This window comes from Miniopterus schreibersii (genome assembly GCF_964146895.1).
Source record: "Miniopterus schreibersii genome assembly, chromosome: 11".
Classification (NCBI taxonomy): domain Eukaryota; kingdom Metazoa; phylum Chordata; class Mammalia; order Chiroptera; family Miniopteridae; genus Miniopterus; species Miniopterus schreibersii.
In genome coordinates, this window is record NC_138111.1 from 22,333,555 (window position 1) to 22,353,421 (window position 19,867).

Consider the following 19,867-nt stretch of genomic DNA (forward strand, 5'->3'; position numbering starts at 1 on the left):
CCATATGTGCTATTCAACTTTGTTCTTTTGTTGAGATTTCATACTCACCAAGCAACATTTTAACTAATAAAATGGTTTTCTAGACATCTTAATTACAAGATGGGGTATGGGGAAGGGATGTAAAATTCTGGACACTACAGAGTGATGATTCCACCATCAATTAATAAATGATTTTTTAGTTTATGCTTTACTTTTAGTTTAGTTTAGTTTTTTACTTTATGGCGTGTTAGAGGTAATATTTTAAAGTGTATTTACAAGCATTTCTCTCTGCATTTCCTTGCTCCTTTGCTATTTACTTGCCTTGGGGGATGTTTAGGATTGTTACAAAAATAATGAGAAAAGAAGGAAAGAGTTAATGTCCCCAAAAGGGATTGATTTTATCATTAAGAGACTGGTTTAACTGGAAGAGATGCAATTACACTTAATTGGAAAATTACATTTATTTCCCCCCCCACTACTCAGTGGGATAGAGAGGCTTGTTAGGAAGTTTAGATTGGTTTTAGAAAATAATTATGCAGAGAAATGGGTTAAATAATTCGTCCTGCTACATTCAATAAGAGTCTGTCACAAAGAACTGGTCATCTCTGAGGAGCTCAGAGCCTGGTTTCAGCCCTGCAAGGCTGAGGTTCAGACCTGGCTTACAGTGACTTCCATCCTAAGAATCCTGCCTGAGTAATCGTGTAGAATCAGAGACCGTATCTCCCTTGCCTTGACACCCACCCCTGCCAGCTGTGGTAAAGATACTATGAAAAGCAGGTGGGTGGTGGTGGTGGTGGTGGTAATTGTAACCAGGAAGAACATCATAGAGGATATGGAAGTTGAACTGCATTTCTAAGTTTTGATTTTTTTTTTTCTTTTGAAGTTCCTAGAACAGAGATGCTATGAGAATGAGAAGGGACAAGTCTGATGAAGGGATACATTGCTAAGAATCCTATAAGGACACATATCAGGGCCTTTTGGTTTATCATTTAATAAGGGCGTTTTTTGAACATAGTTAGGCTCCAACTTCATGCCAATGAGGCAAAAGTTATGGTGGTAGAGCTGGTACATGTTCATCAAAATCAGTGATTTCATCAGGCAGTGGTAGATTAATTAATTCATATCCAGCGGATTTTGGTATGACTGAGTTTACCAAACACATAAAAATCTAATATTGAGGTGGTCAAGCAACTCAAAATCCCTCTAATGGCGAGTTAATTCACAACTGATGACTAGTTAACTAGCCCTAGATGCGGACATCATTGTCCCAAGACCCCAAACGGGAGAGAACCTTCCCAGACAACAGGCAGCTGGCGTGGAGGGGCATCTGCCTGTCTCCACACTTACCCTTGTGGTTGCTGAAGAAATGATTGCCCAAATGAGGAAATACCTCACTCCATGGTCCCCACAAGCAGCAGAAACTATTGGCTACAAAGAGGGCTAATGGGAAGATGATATAAACATTAAATACAGAATTATATATGATGAGTCTATCTGACTCTAGTGAGCCTGGATTTACTCAGTTCTGAAATACTGCAGAACATCACTTGACACTGAAAAAAATATGCTTTAAAAACAGTTCAATGGAGATAAGACTTTATGTCACATTAAACATCATTGTCCCAAAGGAAAAGCTATTATTCTCTGTTCCAAAAGAGATGAGATAAATTGATAGACGGAAGTTCCATTAAAGTTGATAGGGCAAAATCAAAAGAGCTTCATGTTCACCCTGCTCTCTACTCTTTGCACAGGCTTATTTGGTTTCATGGGAAGGCCACAAAATGTAACCTTCTATAGATGCTGACCCACAGGATACCAAAATGAAGAAGCCACACCGATCAGAGGCACCAGTCCCACGTGGTGTAATTGTTGCTTTCCTTGGCAGAGTCATTTCTAATGTTAGAAGTGCGTGTGGAGTGACCTGGGCTCCACAGGAGTCAAGGGGCTAGAGAGTAGAGTCAAAGTCAACTGCTTCTTCTTTCCAGCTTTTCAACTGTCACCAAGCAGGGGAGTGAAATTAGAAAAGTTTCTCTAGAAAGAAAGTGTTACTGAAAACTGTTATCCCACCTCATCCAATCCAGCTTCAAGCCCTGTTGAGTCTACCTCCCAGCTGTTTTGCATGTCTTTCCAACCCACTCTCTACCATTCCTACCACTATCCTAGTTCAAGTCATAATTATGTTTTGCCCAATACAGTGACCTTTCAATTGATAATCTCATTTCCATTCTTGATTCCTTTCAACTCATTCTACACACACAAGCAGCTCAGAAGGAATCCTTAGGAATACAAATCTAATTATGCCATTCTCTTGCTTACTGAGGGCTTTCTGTCCTCTAAGGGCTTCCTGTAACTTTGGAGTAAGTTCTAAAATCCATAACAAGGCCTCCAAAGTCCCCAACATGCTCACCAGCACCATCAAATGCCTCTCACCATCCTCCAGTCACACTGCCTTTCCTTTACCTCTTCACATGTGTACAGCTCTTTCCTGCCCCAGGACCTTTGCACATGTTGCTTCCTTGGCCTCATATGCATTTCTCTGCTTTCTGTCTAGTCACCTCCTACTCGTTCTAATATATATATGTCATTTCTTTAAAGAAGCTTTTTCTAATAACACTATCTTGCCTTACCTAAATCAGGTCTCCCTTCAAAGCCCTCATTATATATTAATTGGTTCGTGGTGGTTTTCCTTTTCTTCCACTTTCCTCTCTCAGTTCGATGAGGGTAAGAAGTAGGTCAATTTATTTTGTTGTATATCCTCAGTTCTTAGCACGATTCCTGACACAGTAGAAGCTCATTAAATACTTACTGAATGAATAAATGTATCAATCGATTCTGGGACATCTGGATCAAGAGCAAGGATGCAAGTAAGAGGTATGGTGTTCATTACAAAATCCCCATGGTAGTACAAGGCGTGATAGTAAATGACAGACCAGTTCTAGCACACATCTTGAATTCAGCAAGACCGAAGCTGTGTAACAGCCTTAATGTAACCTACTCCTTAAAACAAACCAGGGCAAGGTAGCACTTGATGTGTCTGCTTCTGAGATATTTAACACCCTTGAGAGGTTCTGGTAATTGCATATAATACAGAAATCAAGTCAATTTTTTGAAACACAAATGCCACTCCTGGCTCTTCTGCTCTTTCAGTCATCCCGAGAACACCCGCTCCCTCTGGTTCTGAGAATGGCATTATGCCTGTTCGCATTCTCTGATTCAGCAGAGCAGCGGAGAGCCCTCTCCCGCAGCCTGGTAGGGAGAGCTTTAGGACCTACCCAGGTGTTCACAACTACTGAGGGCAGTCTCCTCGCCCTTATTGTTCCTGCATCTAAATATGCTTATCTTCCAGATACCTGTGGGCGCTATTGGAATTCTCTTTAAGCCCAAATTAGCAGGAAGTCTGGAACCCACACACAGGACACAGAACAGGGCTCTGTGTCAGGCCCTGTTCTGGGCGCCGAATCAAAGAAATGAACTGTGTCGTAGATATCCTCAGGGGCTAACAGTGGCATGAGGTTGCCTATTTCAGCACGCTTTCTTAGCCTTTTGTTTCTTCCTACGTCCCTCTCACAGCGAGTCAGGCTTCTCAGGCTGCTCTGGGCCCTCCTCCAAAGAGGAAGAAAAGATCATCACAGAGTTCATTCTCTCTGAGGCCAAGTGACCACTGTCCTTTGTAGACAGAGGGCTTTGTCTTGGTAGAAGGCCCAGGTGGAGAAGTTGCCAGCCCTAAGAAATTAGCCTCAATCGCCAACCTTGAAAGATCAACGTGAGGCCCATGAAGCAAGCCAAATAGGGGCAACGCCAAGGTTGGCATAATGGAAGGAACCGGGCTGGCTCAGGGGGTCCCAGGGATGTGTACCCAGAGATGCCCCTTAGTTCCAAGTGCCCCAGCGTGGTGTCCTGTGGAGCAAGTAATAATACACCCCAAGCCAAAGGCCAGGAAATTGGGGTCTGGGGCTAGAGATCTTGGAATATTTCTAATGGATCCTCCCAGACTGAAACCAGAGACAAGAATACAAGGATACCGCTCATGTTGTCGACTTAAGTTCTTAAAAATACCATCTGGTAGTTAGACGTTTAAGTGGCCTCTCATGGAGAAAAGAAATGGGTAATGTAAAATCAATATAGCCTGACAGCATTTTCCAGAATTTATCATGAACATGAAATAGAATTGCTGTTATTAAAAAAATGCTAAAATATGTTTAAAAAATGAATCACTCTGACATTGGGCAACATTCTATTTCGGTAGCTTATACAAGATTGGAGAGCCCAGAGCTTGCAGATTAGTTCTTCTCATAAGCAGATGCGTCCTTATTAGAATGTGTTCTCACCTGCGCCGTCCCCTGAACCGTCCAAGCAGGCCCATCGCATTGGGAAGCCTTGGAAGGCTCGACGCCAGTGTGAGGTGGCGGAGGGGGTGGAGCTGGGGGCCGGGCAGGCCGGTTCCAACATCGGGCCGACATGTACAGCCTCCCCTAGGGTTTAGCGCGGCAGGCACGGGGCTGCAAAGTAGAAATGTGCTCTGAGGTCACTTCACTGCGACGCGACGGTTCCAGGACCTCTGCCCAGTGGATGCAGCTTAAAACAAAGGACACGAGCAGCCGGGATACATTTTGTGATAACTTTTTTTCCTTCTCTTTAGAAAAAAAATATGTACAAAAAAAGGTAAGAAGAGCCAACATGGAAGTGTCAAGAAAACATTCGGATAGGTACAGACAAGGGAGCTCCTTTCGTCGAGGAGTTACACATCGGTTATCACCATGCTAGAAAAATGAGATGCAGTTAAAACTCTAGAACAATTAAAAGCCACAAAGTCAAGCTGTGGCTCTGGGCTCTGAGCTGTAGATGCTTAGATACCCTTTCTGTAAAATAACACTGTGCAAACTGTAAAATATTCATTTTCATATAAAGTCCATTCAATATGATATACAAAACTGTTGAGTTGACAGGGGAGGCTGGTGCTGGCTGCTTTTTGGAAAGAAGGCTGCAGTGTGACCTGCCTGACCAAGGACATAGTTCCAGAATCATCTTGAGTTTCTTAGACGGGAGAGACCACCGTCTGAGAAAGAATCCTATAATCCAATACCCCTCAAATTTAGGATTTTCTTCCAACTGCTTGTGTAACTAGGTGACTTCATTAATATATTCCTTTAACTTAGAATGCAATGACAGGTTAAATCAGAAGACAAAGTTATTTATGAAAGTAATATTTCTTCCTGTACAATTGATTTTGAGATTTGCCATTAACCAACATTGTCCTCCCTGCAACTCAAAAGTTAACTTTCATTAATATTCAAAAATTCTGGAGGAGGCAGCAACTGTGGTAATAAAAGGTTAAAGTGAATTGTTAATATTAATTTTATCTCTGTGTCTATAAAACTGAGAAAAAGTTTGTGTACAAATATCACAAAACAACATTAATCATTGAATAAATGTGGTTCTTCAATGCACACTTGAACAAGAAGAGAATTTTGTTGGTTTGAAATTCTGGCATAAATATATTAAAGCTGACCAAAAGAAAAAAAAAAAAAGTCAGGGCAAGCTACATCACTTCTTCATACAAAAATGTACAAAACATTAGCCTCTAACTAGATAAACATAATACTTGTCTTCACAGTTTGACATCGAGTAACTGTGTGTCTTGAAGTATCGAATTGGAGGGTGATTAAAAAAAAAACAACAGCTTGCGACACATCAGCCATCTCAGGTGACTTCGGTCATGGAAGCGGAGTGATTCTGCAAACACAAGCAGATCAAGTCTTAGAGTCGGGTATTTACTGACACCCACAGGCACACACTCACTTTTTCCTGAATACCCCTTGCTTCCTGTCTCCTCGAGTTTGCACAGGCTGTTCCCTGTCTTTGATATGCTCTTCCAAGGCCTCTTAAATTGTTACCTCTCCTGGCAAATATTCTCTCATTTTTCAACCCAAATTAGATTATTTTCTCATCTAAATTTGTTCTCTATATAATTCTGCTTTATATTATACTTATTCAACTATATTCCAATAATAACATTTAGGACCTCAAAGTAATTTTAGTTGTACTCCACATCTTTGATAAGGTAATGTTTTTAATATTGAACAATTCTAATTTTTGAAAAATTTTCATATTATTTATTCTTTGACTCATGAGTTATAGAAAAATGAATTTAATATTTTCAAATGTATAGGGGGTTTTTTTGTTTTTGTTTTAGGTACCTTTGAAATTTTTTTCTAGAGATTGTGGTCTGTATAACATAGATTCTTTAAGATTTCTTGAGACTTGCTTTTGAGTTTGTACATGGTCTGTTTTCATGTGTTTTGAGAAGGATTATATATAATGTACATTAGATCAATCTTATTAATCATTGATGTCCTTACTATATTTTGTTTGTTTATTAATTAAAGGGAGAAACATGTTAAAATCTCCTGTTATGATTACAGCTTTTTTCCATTTTTCCTTGTAATTCTATCAATTTTTGTTTATATGGCTTGTTTATATAACCCTGTCTCTTTTGTTTATATAATTTATATATACAGTTGACCCTTGAATAACATGGGCTTGAACTGTGTGGATCTACTTATAAGCAGGTTTCCCCCCCCCAATAAATACTATAAATATATTTTCTCATCCTTTATGGTTTTCTTATTAACATTTTCTTTTCTCTAGCTTACTTTTATAAGAATACAGTATACAATACATAGAACATATAAAATATGTGTTAATTGACAGTTTATGATTGGTAAGGCTTCCACTAATAGTAGACTATTAGTAGTTAAGTTTGGGGGAGTCAAAAGTTATAGATTTTTCAACTCTGTGGGGGGTCAGCTCCCCAACCCCTGTATTGATCAAAGGTCAATTGTATTACCCCCACCTTTTGAAGGCCCAAAGCTTTCTCTTTTGTTTGAACTTACCCGCCCCCCCCCCCCATTCCATAGAATTGGCAAATGCCTTAAGAAACTGTGGCTATAGCTCCAATTAATTATTACAGGTTTCTTGATTCCTGTTTGAAAGCTCAACTATGAATTCTGTATTTTTCAAGGTATTTATTTGTAAAAACTAAGGTTTGATGCAATTTTGCCATAATGTGAAAAATAAGTGCTCCTTTGATGTTTCTAGTTTTATGGTATGCTTTCTTTTTGAAAATTGTTTTTTGGTTAATACTCGGGTCATTTAAATGTTTGTGAGATTCCATTTAAGAGTAAGAGGTAAAGATTAACTAGTAATTCAACACTCTAAGGTAAGCAAATGGGTTACTTTGGGCAAGTTTCCTTAACTCTCCAAGTCTTTTTTTCTATTTAGAATATGATGTCTATGATATCACTAGTTTTGCAGGAAGGGAGTCATTAGAATCCCTCTGGGTATTTTTTCTTAAATATCATCTTTTCACCCCAGAATTGCTGAAATTAGAATCTCCTGGAGTGAGGTTCCAGACATCTGGGTCTCAGCATAGATTAGATTCTTGTGTGTGTGCATTAAAGAAAATAAGTCTTCGTGTGTGTGTGTGTGTGTGTGTGTGTGTGTGTGTGTGTGTTAAAGAAAATAAAAGTTTTCTTTCCCCCTCTGGAGATATGAGAAGACTTTATACCACACCCAGAGTGAACTAACACAATTGTTTCACCTCTAGTTTCTTCGTTAATATAAACTGTGTTTGACATGGAGACAAGTTGCTCAACGCTGAGCTTGATTGCTCTGGGGAATGTGGGCGTGGAGATGCAGCAGTGGCTGGCTTGAAGCCAGTGTCATTAGGATCACAGTAACTCTACAGGACCCCAGAATAATGCTTTGGAAACTTGACCATTTTTGTTTTGTCTGCATTCTGTAATTATTTACTTTTTGGTTTCTCTTTACTACTTGGGAAAGACTTTAGAAAAATATACCTTGTTTCCATCATGCCAACTAAGGGGAATCGCAGAAGGCAGGTATTGCAATTTGAGTTGATGTTTTAGAGGAGAAAGAACACTTAGCTCTGGGGGCTCTACTTGGCCAAGGGAAAGAAAGTCTCAGGAGGAAGGAAAGGACAGTGACTGGGTACCCTCCCCACCCCGACAGTCTTCTCGTGCCCTTGAGGTATTCTGCACAATGGGGCGGATGTCACGGATGTGAATGTGTGCTCTGAAGAGAGGTTCAGATCTCCCCTCAGATCCCCACGGTCCCCCTCCTGGGAAGATGGCTCTCTCGGGAATGGCAAAGGAGCAGCTTCCAATAGAAACCAGGGCTGTAGGAGTTGCACAGGGGCGCTCTTGCCCGCAGGGGAAAAACCGGGCATCCATATCTATTTGGGAAGGGCTGTAGCTCAGTTAATTCTCCGGCGTGCAGCTCAGTGCAAATGCACTACCCCCTATGGCGCGTTTCCATTTTCAATGCTGAGAGCTGCAGATTTCAAAATGAAATTTCCCTTGAGTGAAATGTCAGGCCGAGTCATGCAGCAAACAGGGCCTTTAGAAGTAGTTGGCCTGTGTTTCAATGTTGACTCGGTGACCTTGGGCATATGACTTAAACTCTTTGTGCTTTACTTACTTTATCAAAGAGAACAATGATGCCAGTTGCAGGGTTCTTGGGAGACTGAATGTGATGGCTCATAATAAACGCCAATTTTCTTTCCTTGACCGACACAAAAAGGGCATATTCTCCTAACTGACCCTGCGGAAACATGTGGCACTAATAGCAGGCGGGTGGTTCCTCGAATCTTCCACAGTTGGCATGGAAGGCCTCACCTGAGAGGTGACAGCTTCCATCCAGCTTCCAGTAGCTTCACTTGGGCTAGCCTGCAGAAGTCCTGTTCATTGTTGCTCATAAATCTCTAATTTCCATCGAGGTTCAGAGAGTGACTATGGTCTTATTTTAGGGTCTTGGTTTTGACTCGTGTCTAGTTCAGGCTTTGCTTCTGGCCTGTATCTGTCTATTTACCAAACATCATTTCACACCTAGTCGGTCCCACGGAAGATATAGTTCAGATCCTCAAAGATCTCTAAGTCCCCGGGGTGGGGAGAGGCAGATAGGAGGGGGCACTCTTGGCTTTCAGTGTGAGGGGCAATTACAGAGGGGCCCTCAGGGTCCTCTGGCCCAAGCCTGGTATTCAGAAAAGGCCTCAGATTGTATCCAAATGAGGTGATCTCCATGGATACAAAGATATGTGAACAAATTTGAAAGAAGTCCTGTTACTGCCTATTGTGAACAGTAAATCAATATATTATTTAAAAGAATTTTTTAACTCTTATCATGTGAATAGCGGCTTTTGCAACCCTGTTTGGCACTTCATTTTTCGACATAAGTGGAATCCCCCCAAATGTGGCCTGGTTGTGTGGTGGCCTGGTCAGCTAGCTATTCCTGGTGCTGAGGGAGGGAGAAGCAACCTGGAGAAGGCTGCGGACGGAGGGAAGCGAGGAAGGGCAGGGTGGGGGCAACGGGGCCTTGGACGGGGTGTTCAGGGCGAAGTAAACAGCATTTATGAGGACACAGAGAGTGACATGTTTGTGGAACTCAGCAAATACTTCAGTTTGCTTTTCAAACTGACCTTTGTCTTTAGTTGCTTCACCTCAAAAATAGAGGGAACCACTCTGACGTCTCCAGGTACAGAAACATAATTAGGGAAGGAAAACTAGGGAGGGACTATGTCACCATTTCATGACAAGGTATCATTATTTAAGCTAATCTGCCATTCTACCTGCACCAACGGGCTATACATAAATAAACCAGGAAGACACTTTTCAGTACATTATTTCTAATTAGGCCACGTCAGAAATCTCATCTTAATACAGGTTAAGGGAAAATAAACAAAGTACTTAGCACTGGACTTAATGGAGGGACTTAAATATTTTTCCCAAGATGGAGATAGCTTTATTGGGCCTTTCTTCTGGTTTAGTGATAGAATTAAATAGGATAGTTGTCTTAGAGAGATCTCTGATGGTTAATAATCTTTAAATGAAATAGTGAAAAATATTTTTATACTACATGCTAATTCCAGGGGGAGGTGACCTGTTTTTCCTTTGCGGGACCTACACAAATGGTTTAGTAAGAAAATGCCAAATACAAACAAGATTTCAAGCTAAACAGATTGTTACTGAAAATAAACAGCAGAACTCAGCTACCTGAAAAAAGTGGCATGATAACAAAAGCCCTGTTTTATTATTAGCCACTCTCTCTCTGTCTGCTTAAAGAACTACCCACCCAGCTCTCTGAAACGCCAGCTATGCGGCCTTGGTGAGTAATTTAACACCTAGAGCTTCAGTATTCCTATCTTTAACCTGGGCATGAAACTATCGATTCAATAGGTTTTTGTTCAAATGTGTTTGTAAAGCCCCTTGCAACTAACTGTCTAAGGTAAAAGTGAGTGAGCAATGCCATCTGTCAGGGCTCCTTTCAGCTAGCAAGCCTTCTCCACCGCTTTCCCTGTCTTCTCAGGCAGAAGAGATATTTTTTCTTCATTTATGCTCACACAGCAAATTTTGGACCTGAGATTCAGCATGCTAGATTATGATGACTCATTGATATCCACCTTTCCCAACCATCTGTGAGTGCTCTGAGGGCAAGGATCGTATGGCTAATTATTTTAGGTATCCCTGGTATGAAGAGAGGTCCTGGTGTAAATTAGTGATCTGTAAGTACAGTTGCATTGAATTTTTGATTGTTGTCATCAGAACAGATCCAAAAGGACACCTACATCTATTTTGTTAATGACCTTTTAAATGTGCTTCTAGTTGACATCTGTCACTAGATGTAACAAACCCTTTTTCTTTCCAAATATTGTCCTAGTTACTAAATCAAATAGACCTCCCATGTAACTGGCCCAGGTTTCCTAACTGTGGTGTTACATTGGAGACCAAGGTGTCCTGAAGCAGCTGAGAACGTCCCGAGAACTCAGGATCGCCGAGCCTCAGAACCAACGCAGGACTAACTGAGGGAAGCTGTGAAGTTCCTGAGCGTCTTCATACCAGACTTCTACCACTCCTGGGTAGATGCAGTGGAGTCCTGCTTTCAAGGCGAGGAATGGATTAGCTGACCTCCGAAGAAACAGGCCTGGGCCTGTGGTTCTGCTTTGCTATCGCTGCTTTACTGTACCTGTGCGCTTAAGGTTTCCAGAGGGCTCTCTATCCTTGGGAAAGCCATTAGGGGCACTCCACGGGGATCCTCGGGTTTGGGTTTGGAAGGAGATCCTTGTGTTCCTTTAAAGTTATGGACCACACACATTCCCTGCAGGATGAGGGGTAAAAAGATTGGGTCAGACTACAGCCATCAATGCCTGGCCATCTCTGAGGGTGGCAGGCTTTCCCCTAAATGTCATTGCCATAGTGACCTTTTTTCCTTTGAGTTAGTGGGTGGGGCATGGTCCAGGTGTCTGCTGAGCTGGTTCTAAGTGCTGAGGAAGCATCTGTTTAATCACCAGATGGCCAGTGATAATCAATCCACCCACTGAGCCTGTTTCCTGACCTGTAAAAGAGAGTAATATAATACCTACCTCATAAATCCATAACAATTAAAAGACATGATGGTAAACCACCTGATAATAACACCTAGCATTTATTGAGGCCCACTATGTGTCTGGCATTGTCCTAAGAGTTTTACTTTATTTCATTCAACCTTCTAAACAATCTTACAAGAAAGGTGGTACTATGATCATCTCTAGCTTAGGTAAGGAGGCAGAGAGAAGCTAGGTAACTTAAAGTCATAGAGAGATTCAAACTCCAGAGAACACACCACTATAATATTTTGCCTCTTAACAAGTGCCAAATATACGGCAAATACTCATTCAATGTTAGCTAGTCTTTAATTCCCACCTAAGATGTTCTTAAATGATGTGGCCACTATTTGCTTGAGATTAAATAACTCAGTAGTGACACTTCTCTTTTATTGCTTCTGTTAAAAACCTTTCCTTCTAAATTACTACCCACTTTTCTTTATTTCCTACTGAGGCTCCTTCATACCTTAGCCTGTTTTTACCACCTGCTCTGCTTCTTTTGCCCATGGAGAGTTTATCTGCTTCTTTCCACACTCTCTCTTCCGTTGTTCTGTGTCTTTGTTTCTATATCCAGTGCCCTTGAATCTTTCCTGTCTTTCTTCAAACCCTGCAGAACATTTACATAAATATTCTCTACTTCCCTCCATCTCTGCTTAAACTCCCTCCATTCAGGAAATGGGAGAATTGGGAGATGCTGAAGTTGAAGAGACTCTGGAGTTGAAAAGACTCAGGTTAGATTCATGGCTTATTGGCTGAGTGGCCATTGGGCAAGTCACTTACCTTTGAGCCTCGCTTTCCTCATCTCTAAAATGAGGATAAGAATCCTGTTAGGGTTGTCCTAGGGGCACATGCTGTGGTGTACATACAGTGTAGGGTATGTAGTAATTGCTCAACTAATAATCTCCCCTCTTTCTCCCACTTTCATCTTCACGGGAAACACAAAACAATAGTGAACATATGCCACAAGCGTGCTCCGATTCTCCGACTCTCCTCCCTTTTTCTCTGTCTCCTCTCCAAGTCTCTTCTACGACCCCCCACATATCCCAGCTTACTCTGTGTGTGTGTGTGTGTGTGTGTGTGTGTGTGTGTGTGAGGTGTGTACACGTGCACATGTATACAGTGTGGTCTGTCTCCTGCCAGAGCAACTCAATAGCAGGTCTCAGTCTTACATAAAGATCATTCGTGGAAAACAAATTTTGACATTTGCCATCAGTTGAGAAGCCAATAATAGACCCAATAGTAACTGAGTGGTAGGAAACAGGGCTGTGAGTGACTGAGAGAAAACAAGTTTAATGTTAAAGCAGAATTTGTATATGGGGCCTTAGCAAACACAAAGGATTTTATAGATTTCACTCTGGAAGGGCCCCATCAAGTTTCTTGGGACAGTCAACACTCTCTTTCTCTCCAGCTGGGGATGGCTGGCCCTAGGATGATGGACAGCAAAACTGGCTGGCTTTCCTTTTGAGCCCTCTCATTTAGGCACCGTTGATGTCTCTTTGAAAACTCTCTTCTCTGAAGTCATCTCTAGTCTTTCCCTCTTTAAAAATAGCAATCTTAGGAAAATATCCCTTATGAGACATCTATCAGCACCTCAGGATCAACCTCAGCACCACTTTTCCTGCAGTTTCACCCAGACAATTTGCATTCAGGTCCATCTTTCACTATAGAAGAAAAGCCAAGATCCATTAAAAATAAATTTGAATTAGAATGGAGTTTCCAAATCAGTGTTCTGAATAAATGTGAGCATTTTCTGTATCTTAGCAGGTAAAAACACTGGGAAACTCTGTGTTAGTGGCTGGGAGAGGTATGTGTGTATTTTGTATGTTGGGGAAGACAAGGAGGAGTGAGGTCATAGGACAGCGAAATCCTTCTATGTGAGATGCCAGCCTTAATGAGTGCTTTGGGCCAGAAAGGGCAAAATGGGTGTCCAAACGGGACTGTGATGGCTTCAGTCTCAGAGGGGAAGCTGGCTGAATATTGTTAGTAATTCACTTCATGGGCAACATGTGAATCTCCAGGCCTGGTGATTTACTGTAAATCCTTTTGGGCCTATTTTGCATCTTTTACGACTATTAAAAACCTGCACCACCTGGCCGGGCGTGGCTCAGCGGCTGAGCATTGACCTAGGATCCAGGAGATAGAGGTTCAATTCCCAGTCAGGGCACATGCCCGAGTTTCGGGCTTGATCCCTAGTGGGGGGCATGCAGGAGGCTGCCGATCAATGATTCCCTCATCGTTGATGTTTCTCTCTCTCTCTCCCTCTCCCTTCCTTTCTCTGAAACCAATAAAGATATATATATTTAAAAAAAACAAACAAAACCCCTGCACCTCTATGGTATGCCCATGCAAAGGAATACTATACAGCAAGAAAAAGGAACACGTTATTGATACATGCTACAACATGAATGAATCTCATAATAAAATTACACTGGGTGAAAGGTGCCAGAAAAAATACATACTATATGATTCTATTTCTATGAAATCCTAGGAAAGACAAACTAATATAGAGTGATGGGGAGATCAGTGGTGGCTTGGGAATGAGGGGAAGGGGAGGGTGGGAGAGAAGGATTATCTGTATGTCAAAACTGATCAAATTGTACACTGTATGCGCTATTTGTAATATGCCTATCATACCACAATAAAACTGTAAAAAAAGACAAAAACAATAAAAATTAACCTCTTTGCTTCCAATCCAACTCAGATTAAGAGATTCCCTAGTTGAGCAGGTAGCTAGGCCCCCATTTATTTGAGAAACTAAAATATCATCAGAAATGTAAACATATGGAGAGAACTGCATTAACCACAACTCTTCCCCAGGAAGATTATAACATGTGGTTGAGAAGCCACTTGTAGCAGAAATAAGGCATGTTCAGGTAATAACAGAGGCCTTCTGAAAAGTTGAGGTGTGGTTAGCTGAGGGTTTTCATTTTTCTGAGTGCGATTTGCAAGTCTGGGCCAGAGCCGAGTTTCTTGGGATGCTGGAGAAGGGGCTGCCTGCTTCCACCAGTGGTCTCTGCTCTCTGTTCTTCCCCTAAGCAACACTTAGCTTCTGCTCCCAATACATCCTGAACAAATATTTTAGAGCAATGGTTTGAAGGTATGCAAATTACTAGTCTGCCCAGTCCCAGTCCCAGTCCCAAGCACAGTATTGAAGAAAGTAGAGCAAACCATTCTCCCTGGGCATTCCTCTCCCCGATCCCCAGGGCGAATACACATTTCTGAAAGAAGGGCAGCTTTAGAAATCCTTCTTGCAGCAACAGGATGCATAATGCTTGGACAATAATTGCAACTCATGAGTTTGGAGCCAGACGAACATGAGCTTAGACTGTGATGTCTGGGAACCTGACTCCCCAGGGTCTTGGGCAGCCTTTCAGAGGGCACAGGAAGGAAAAAGTTGGAAGGGGGAAGCTGACCTACCAGAAACAGGGCCACAGCAGTGCCCAGGATGAAGCCTGCGATCACATCGGAGCAGTGGTTCCTATACTCGGAGACCCGGTTGAGGCCCGTCAGGAAGGCCATGCAGAGGGTCCCGAGGCACAGCACTGGCTTGGCCAGTCGACTGCTCTTCGTCTTGATTGTGCTTGTGATGTACATCTGGAACAGGACAGAGACTGGGGAGTGACTGGACCCTCCTCACCTGGTGCACACCCATGCATACATGTGCACACACCGTACATGCAAACAGGGGCTATGCCATAGCAGCCACGGTAACCAGGTGAACAGCTCCCCTCGGCTACTTGGTAAAGAGTTTGGGTAGAAAAAGAGCGCAGCAAGAACAATGGATAGATGTCCATTAATCACAGTGTTTTGTATTGTAGGGGATATGTGAACAGAAATTACGGTGACATGAAGAATGACTGCATAATAATATCAGATTCAGAAGACAGTTTTAATGCAACCAATTAAAGCACCATTTTGGGTATTAGGAATCCCAGAGAAGATTCTCAGATACCAAATAAACCTTCTATGAGAGTGAATTTTATGGAGGAGAAGACCAGGTAGGTGAGCAGCTGTACATTTTACTTTTTGCGTCCCCCATACTTCTGATTCTTCACACTTCTAAGCAATGAAGACAAGAACATTTACTGATTAGTTGATTGACTGAATTAAAACCTCCCAACCAGTGTGTCACACAAGTAGTTTTCAGCAGTGCTGGGAAATTGATCTGTGCATTCCTTGGGACAACCATGATCAGCTTTGTCCATTCATTGACTTCAGCGTATTTTAAAATAAAAAAAATCTGTGTCACGACATACAAAACATTTAGAAGACCTGCACTAAGTAAAGAATGATTAAATTTATGACACCTGAAATTTATGAAGCCTAAATGTATGTAGGCTGTTCTTCTTTTCATTTAATTTTATTTTGCAATCACAGTTGACATTCAATATTATTTTATGTTAATTTCAGGTGTAATATGTAGGCTGTTTTCATTTTCGGAGCTGGGTCAAGTTTCATAGGCTCAGTTATCAAATGTGTCCCTATGGCCTAGTTAGAAAGATACGCCTCTTTCATGTAAGTAAACGCTGTTAGATCACCTTTGGTAATGGTTACAAGAAACCAGTAGAGGGCATTATTGAGCCATCATTTCTTTAACAAAAATGATAAATGTGTTTGCAACCCTGAAAAATAGTGTGCTGATACTCAAATTATAGTCTGTGCTGTATTTGTGTGGCCTGAACACATACAAGTTCAAATAGATGCATTTTACAGTATTACAATGGAAACTTTTAATTTCTTAGGATGATGCTTCAACATGGTGCGAATACAGGATGATGGGACTCTCTCTCTTCATTACATGTAGCAGGTAACCGAGAAAACTGTGGTTAGATCGGAGCTACATAAATTAGAGCAGATTATAACACCTTTCTGGCTTGTATAAGAAATGTTATGTAACATTTATACTAGGTATATTTACTTTCATTTTTTATGCTCCTATATTCTTTTTAAAATATAACCTTTATAAATCTTTCCTATTAAATTACAAACTATGAGAGTATGAGTCCTACAGTTAATTAGTATTCTTCACAGTATTAACTAGTACTTAGGAAATGTTTGTTGAGTAATTTCTGAAAGCATCACACGTAATAGGGGCTCAGAAATGTCTGCAAAATTGGAATCTTGCATCAGGGTATACCTGATGATTGTGAGGCATGATTTGAATGGAATTATATATGAATCCCTGAAATATGCTATAGCTGCATCTATTCTGAGTGAGCTGACTCTACTTACTTCTTTCTCCCCCAAATAAGTCTATATCTTACTTGATGAGAGTAGTTTATTATGAGTAACAGATTTAATTTTATAATGGTAGTATAACATTAATTTCACACAGCAATGACTTGAGTCTGATAAAAATACAGAAAAAGGTGCAAAAGTACATTGCTTCATCCTGGCTCGTGTGGCTCAGGTGGCTGGGCATCGCCCTATGCACTGAAAGGGTTCCCAGTCGGGGCACATGCTGTGGTTTCGGGCTCTCACATCAACATTTCTCTCTCTCCCTCTCCATCTCCCTCTAAAAGAAACAAAAATATTTTTAAAAAATTACATTGCTTCATATAACTTAGGTTCTAGATAATTTAAGGCAAGTCAATATTTTGAAAATTAAAAAATATGCTGAGTGCCTGAGAGGACTTTCTTTGCTTAAACAAATGCCTGGACTAGTTTTTTGTTTTTTAAGCAAAGAAACCTCATTGATCTGCTTTGTAAATTGAGGTTTCTGTATGATTTATGTTCATGTTTCCTTAACGTAGGGGCAGCTAAAATGACTTATCACATATTCATTATGGAGAAGATCTAAAAGGAATAACTAGGAAGACATTCTGGATAATTGGTGGTTGACAAATTGGTCCTATGGATGTGATCCAGTAAACAGGACGCAAAGGAACCGTTGTTTTAAGGAGGATATTTAGCAATTTATTTTAAAGTCTACTAAAGAGACCAGACTGGTAGTCAGCCACCTCTTTTCCGCCCTGAGTGCCTGTAATTCAGAGTAATTACGGGAACACACTTTGGTCAGAGGCAGAGTCTCAGGGGAGGCGGAGGGGAACATGCTCCCCGGGGGGTGGGGGGGTCTTCAGAATCCCTGGGAAGAATGGACAGTTTGGAAGGGGGCTTTCTTCGGTCTTCTCTTTCCCTCACCTTTCATTGAGAATCACCAGACCAGTCATATCCTGAACGTAAAATTCACAGAAGGAAAAGGGGTGTTTTCCACCAACAGTTGTGCTTCCACAGTAACTGCATGATATCCAGCCTTTGCGCCCCAGCTCTCAGCTCTATGAAAGTGAAGGGGCCAAAGTTTTTCCACCCTGAAGCTGCCTTTTTGGGATATTGATTTTTTTATTATTTTTTTAAAGTACACAGATTATGTATGGGCCATTAAACAAGTTTTTTTTGGTTGCTGTTTTTTAATATATATTGATTTCGGAGAAAGGAAGGGGGGAGAGAGAGAGAAACATCTATGATGAGAGAGTCATTGATCAGCTGCCTCCTGCGCGCCCCCTGCTGGGGATCAAGCCTGCAACCCGGGCATGTGCCCTGACCGGGAATCGAACCCCGATCGCCTGGATCCTAGGTCAATGCTCAACCGCTGAGCCACGCCCGGCCGGGCTGGGATATTGATTTTAAACTGTTTATTAAGAAACAGGACTTGGAAAGACTCTGTGAACCTCCCCGCTTTCCTGCCCAAGAGATTCAGACAGAGAAACGTGCTTCAGGAAGGAGATCCTGGCCTTCGCCTAATTTGAATGAAGTGTGGTAAACAAGAGGCTTCAGGCAGAGCCTGTTAGCTAGATACCCCGGGTCCCACAGTTTCCCAGTTGCCTAGCGAGGATTTTCCTGCCGTGTGTGTTCCTCTTCCCCTCAACTACCTGTAACTCACCCTTTCTCACTCCTGAAATCCAACACCCGGGTCCCCACCTTTCTCCTTTGTCCAGAAATGTCTCACATACCCAATGCTGTTTCATTGTTTTTGGAATTTTATGGAATTATCATGCCTATGTGCACACACCCCCAAGGACATATACTGAACTTTGATTTTTCTCTTGTTACTCTGTCTCTGTTAATTGGATAATTAGCCCAGAAGAACTTAGAAGGTGGGAGGGAGAGTTTAGCCCCCATAGAAGCACAGGCCAGAGAAAGGTGAAATGAGATCATTTCCCAAATGGATGCAATTAAGGGGTAGAAAAAAAAATAAGAGGGATACCATCGTTTCTTCTTGTATTTTAAGATGTGGGTTGCACTTTAGGTTCTCTCTGTGATAAGAGCTAAAAATTGAGAAAACAATCTAGCTTAGCCGGGGCACCAAAGCCTGTGTGATCTGGGGAGCGGGGAGAAGGGAAGCTTTGGGTGTTGGGGGTCATGTCGGGTCAGCCGTCTGTGCCGGCAAAGCAATGGAGGAGTGTCAGGAAGGGCGGAAGCGAGCCGTGGCTTCCCCAGGTGCGTGCACTGCAGGGGCGGCCCTTCACCTGCCGCCCGCGCCTGCAGGTTTGTAGGCAGGTGTGAGGAACGCGTGCCCGTCTGCAACCAACCAAAACTGGCAACGAGCACTGCTGGGGGCAGTGAGAATCCAACAGAAAGCCAGAAGCCTGGGTACCAGGTCTGTGTGTTCTTAGCTATTCTCGGGCCTCAGTTTCTGCATCAGTAAAATGGGAAGATTTGACTAAGTGATTACCGACATTCTTTCCAGAACTAACATCCTCTGGCAGCTCGGGATATTGCATTGAGATTTTAGGGGTGAGGGGAACAGCACTGTATTACATAGGAGAAAGATGCTGTAACAAGACTTTAAAAATCACTTTAAGTGACAGTGACGAGCCAATGGGGGTGAAGAGGGCAGAAAGACACACATCCCAGCCAGAGCTCAACTTGGGAGAGACGGCAAGACTCGCTTGCATACTCACCGTGGCATATAAGGCGGAGTAAACGCTCAGAGCGGCGTGCTTGGAGGGAAAGGATCTCCGAGCCTTTTCGATCACTTCCAGGTCCCCAGTACAAATGTTCCCATTGTTTATGAACTGCTGGTGGGCCCGGCAGTCCGCACTGGTGTAGTTGGGCTTGCACACCGTCAAGAAGTATGGCGTCAGGTGCCCAGTGACTACTTGTCCAGCGTTTACAAAAATGTCAGTAGCAAAAAGCCCAAACGCAAATACTCCTACAAGGAGATTTAAAATAATTAGAAATGGTGACACACACCGTCGACTGGTTTTGTCCCTGAGAGGAAACAGCAGTGAATCCAAACGACCTATGGAAAAGGTCTCCCCCAGAGTCAAATTGTCTCCTCACCTCTAACTTTCCAGGGAGTGGCCCCTGCTTCTCAAATGACTCCTTCATCCGAATTGATGCAAACACCGTGCTGTTAGCATTGCATTTGTTCTATGTAAGTAAATTAGAAGCAACATGTTCTAATGGAAAGAACTTTTGAATTTTGGAGTCATAGAGACCTGGGCTCCA

At 42.1% G+C, this 19,867-nt stretch overlaps 1 protein-coding gene across 6 annotated transcripts in view; it reads right to left on the reverse strand.

Moving 5' to 3' along the window:
* Positions 1-801: 801 nt before the first annotated feature.
* Positions 802-19,867, reverse strand: part of PLPPR1 (phospholipid phosphatase related 1) — a 177,199-nt gene continuing 158,133 nt past the window's right edge. Inside the window, exons 4-7 of one of the 6 annotated variants that reach the window (XM_081150463.1) lie at positions 19,318-19,568; positions 14,834-15,010; positions 11,020-11,151; positions 802-5,712 (exon numbers count right to left, since the gene is read on the reverse strand). In XM_081150463.1, coding sequence (XP_081006589.1) covers positions 5,680-5,712; positions 11,020-11,151; positions 14,834-15,010; positions 19,318-19,568 — 593 coding nt within the window. In that variant the 3' untranslated portion in view covers positions 802-5,679. Of the gene's footprint in view, positions 5,713-10,835; positions 10,930-11,019; positions 11,152-11,254; positions 11,389-14,833; positions 15,011-19,317; positions 19,569-19,867 lie in introns of those variants that run through there. The other 5 variants (XM_081150461.1, XM_081150459.1, XM_081150460.1 and 2 more) reach the window with 5 other exon arrangements.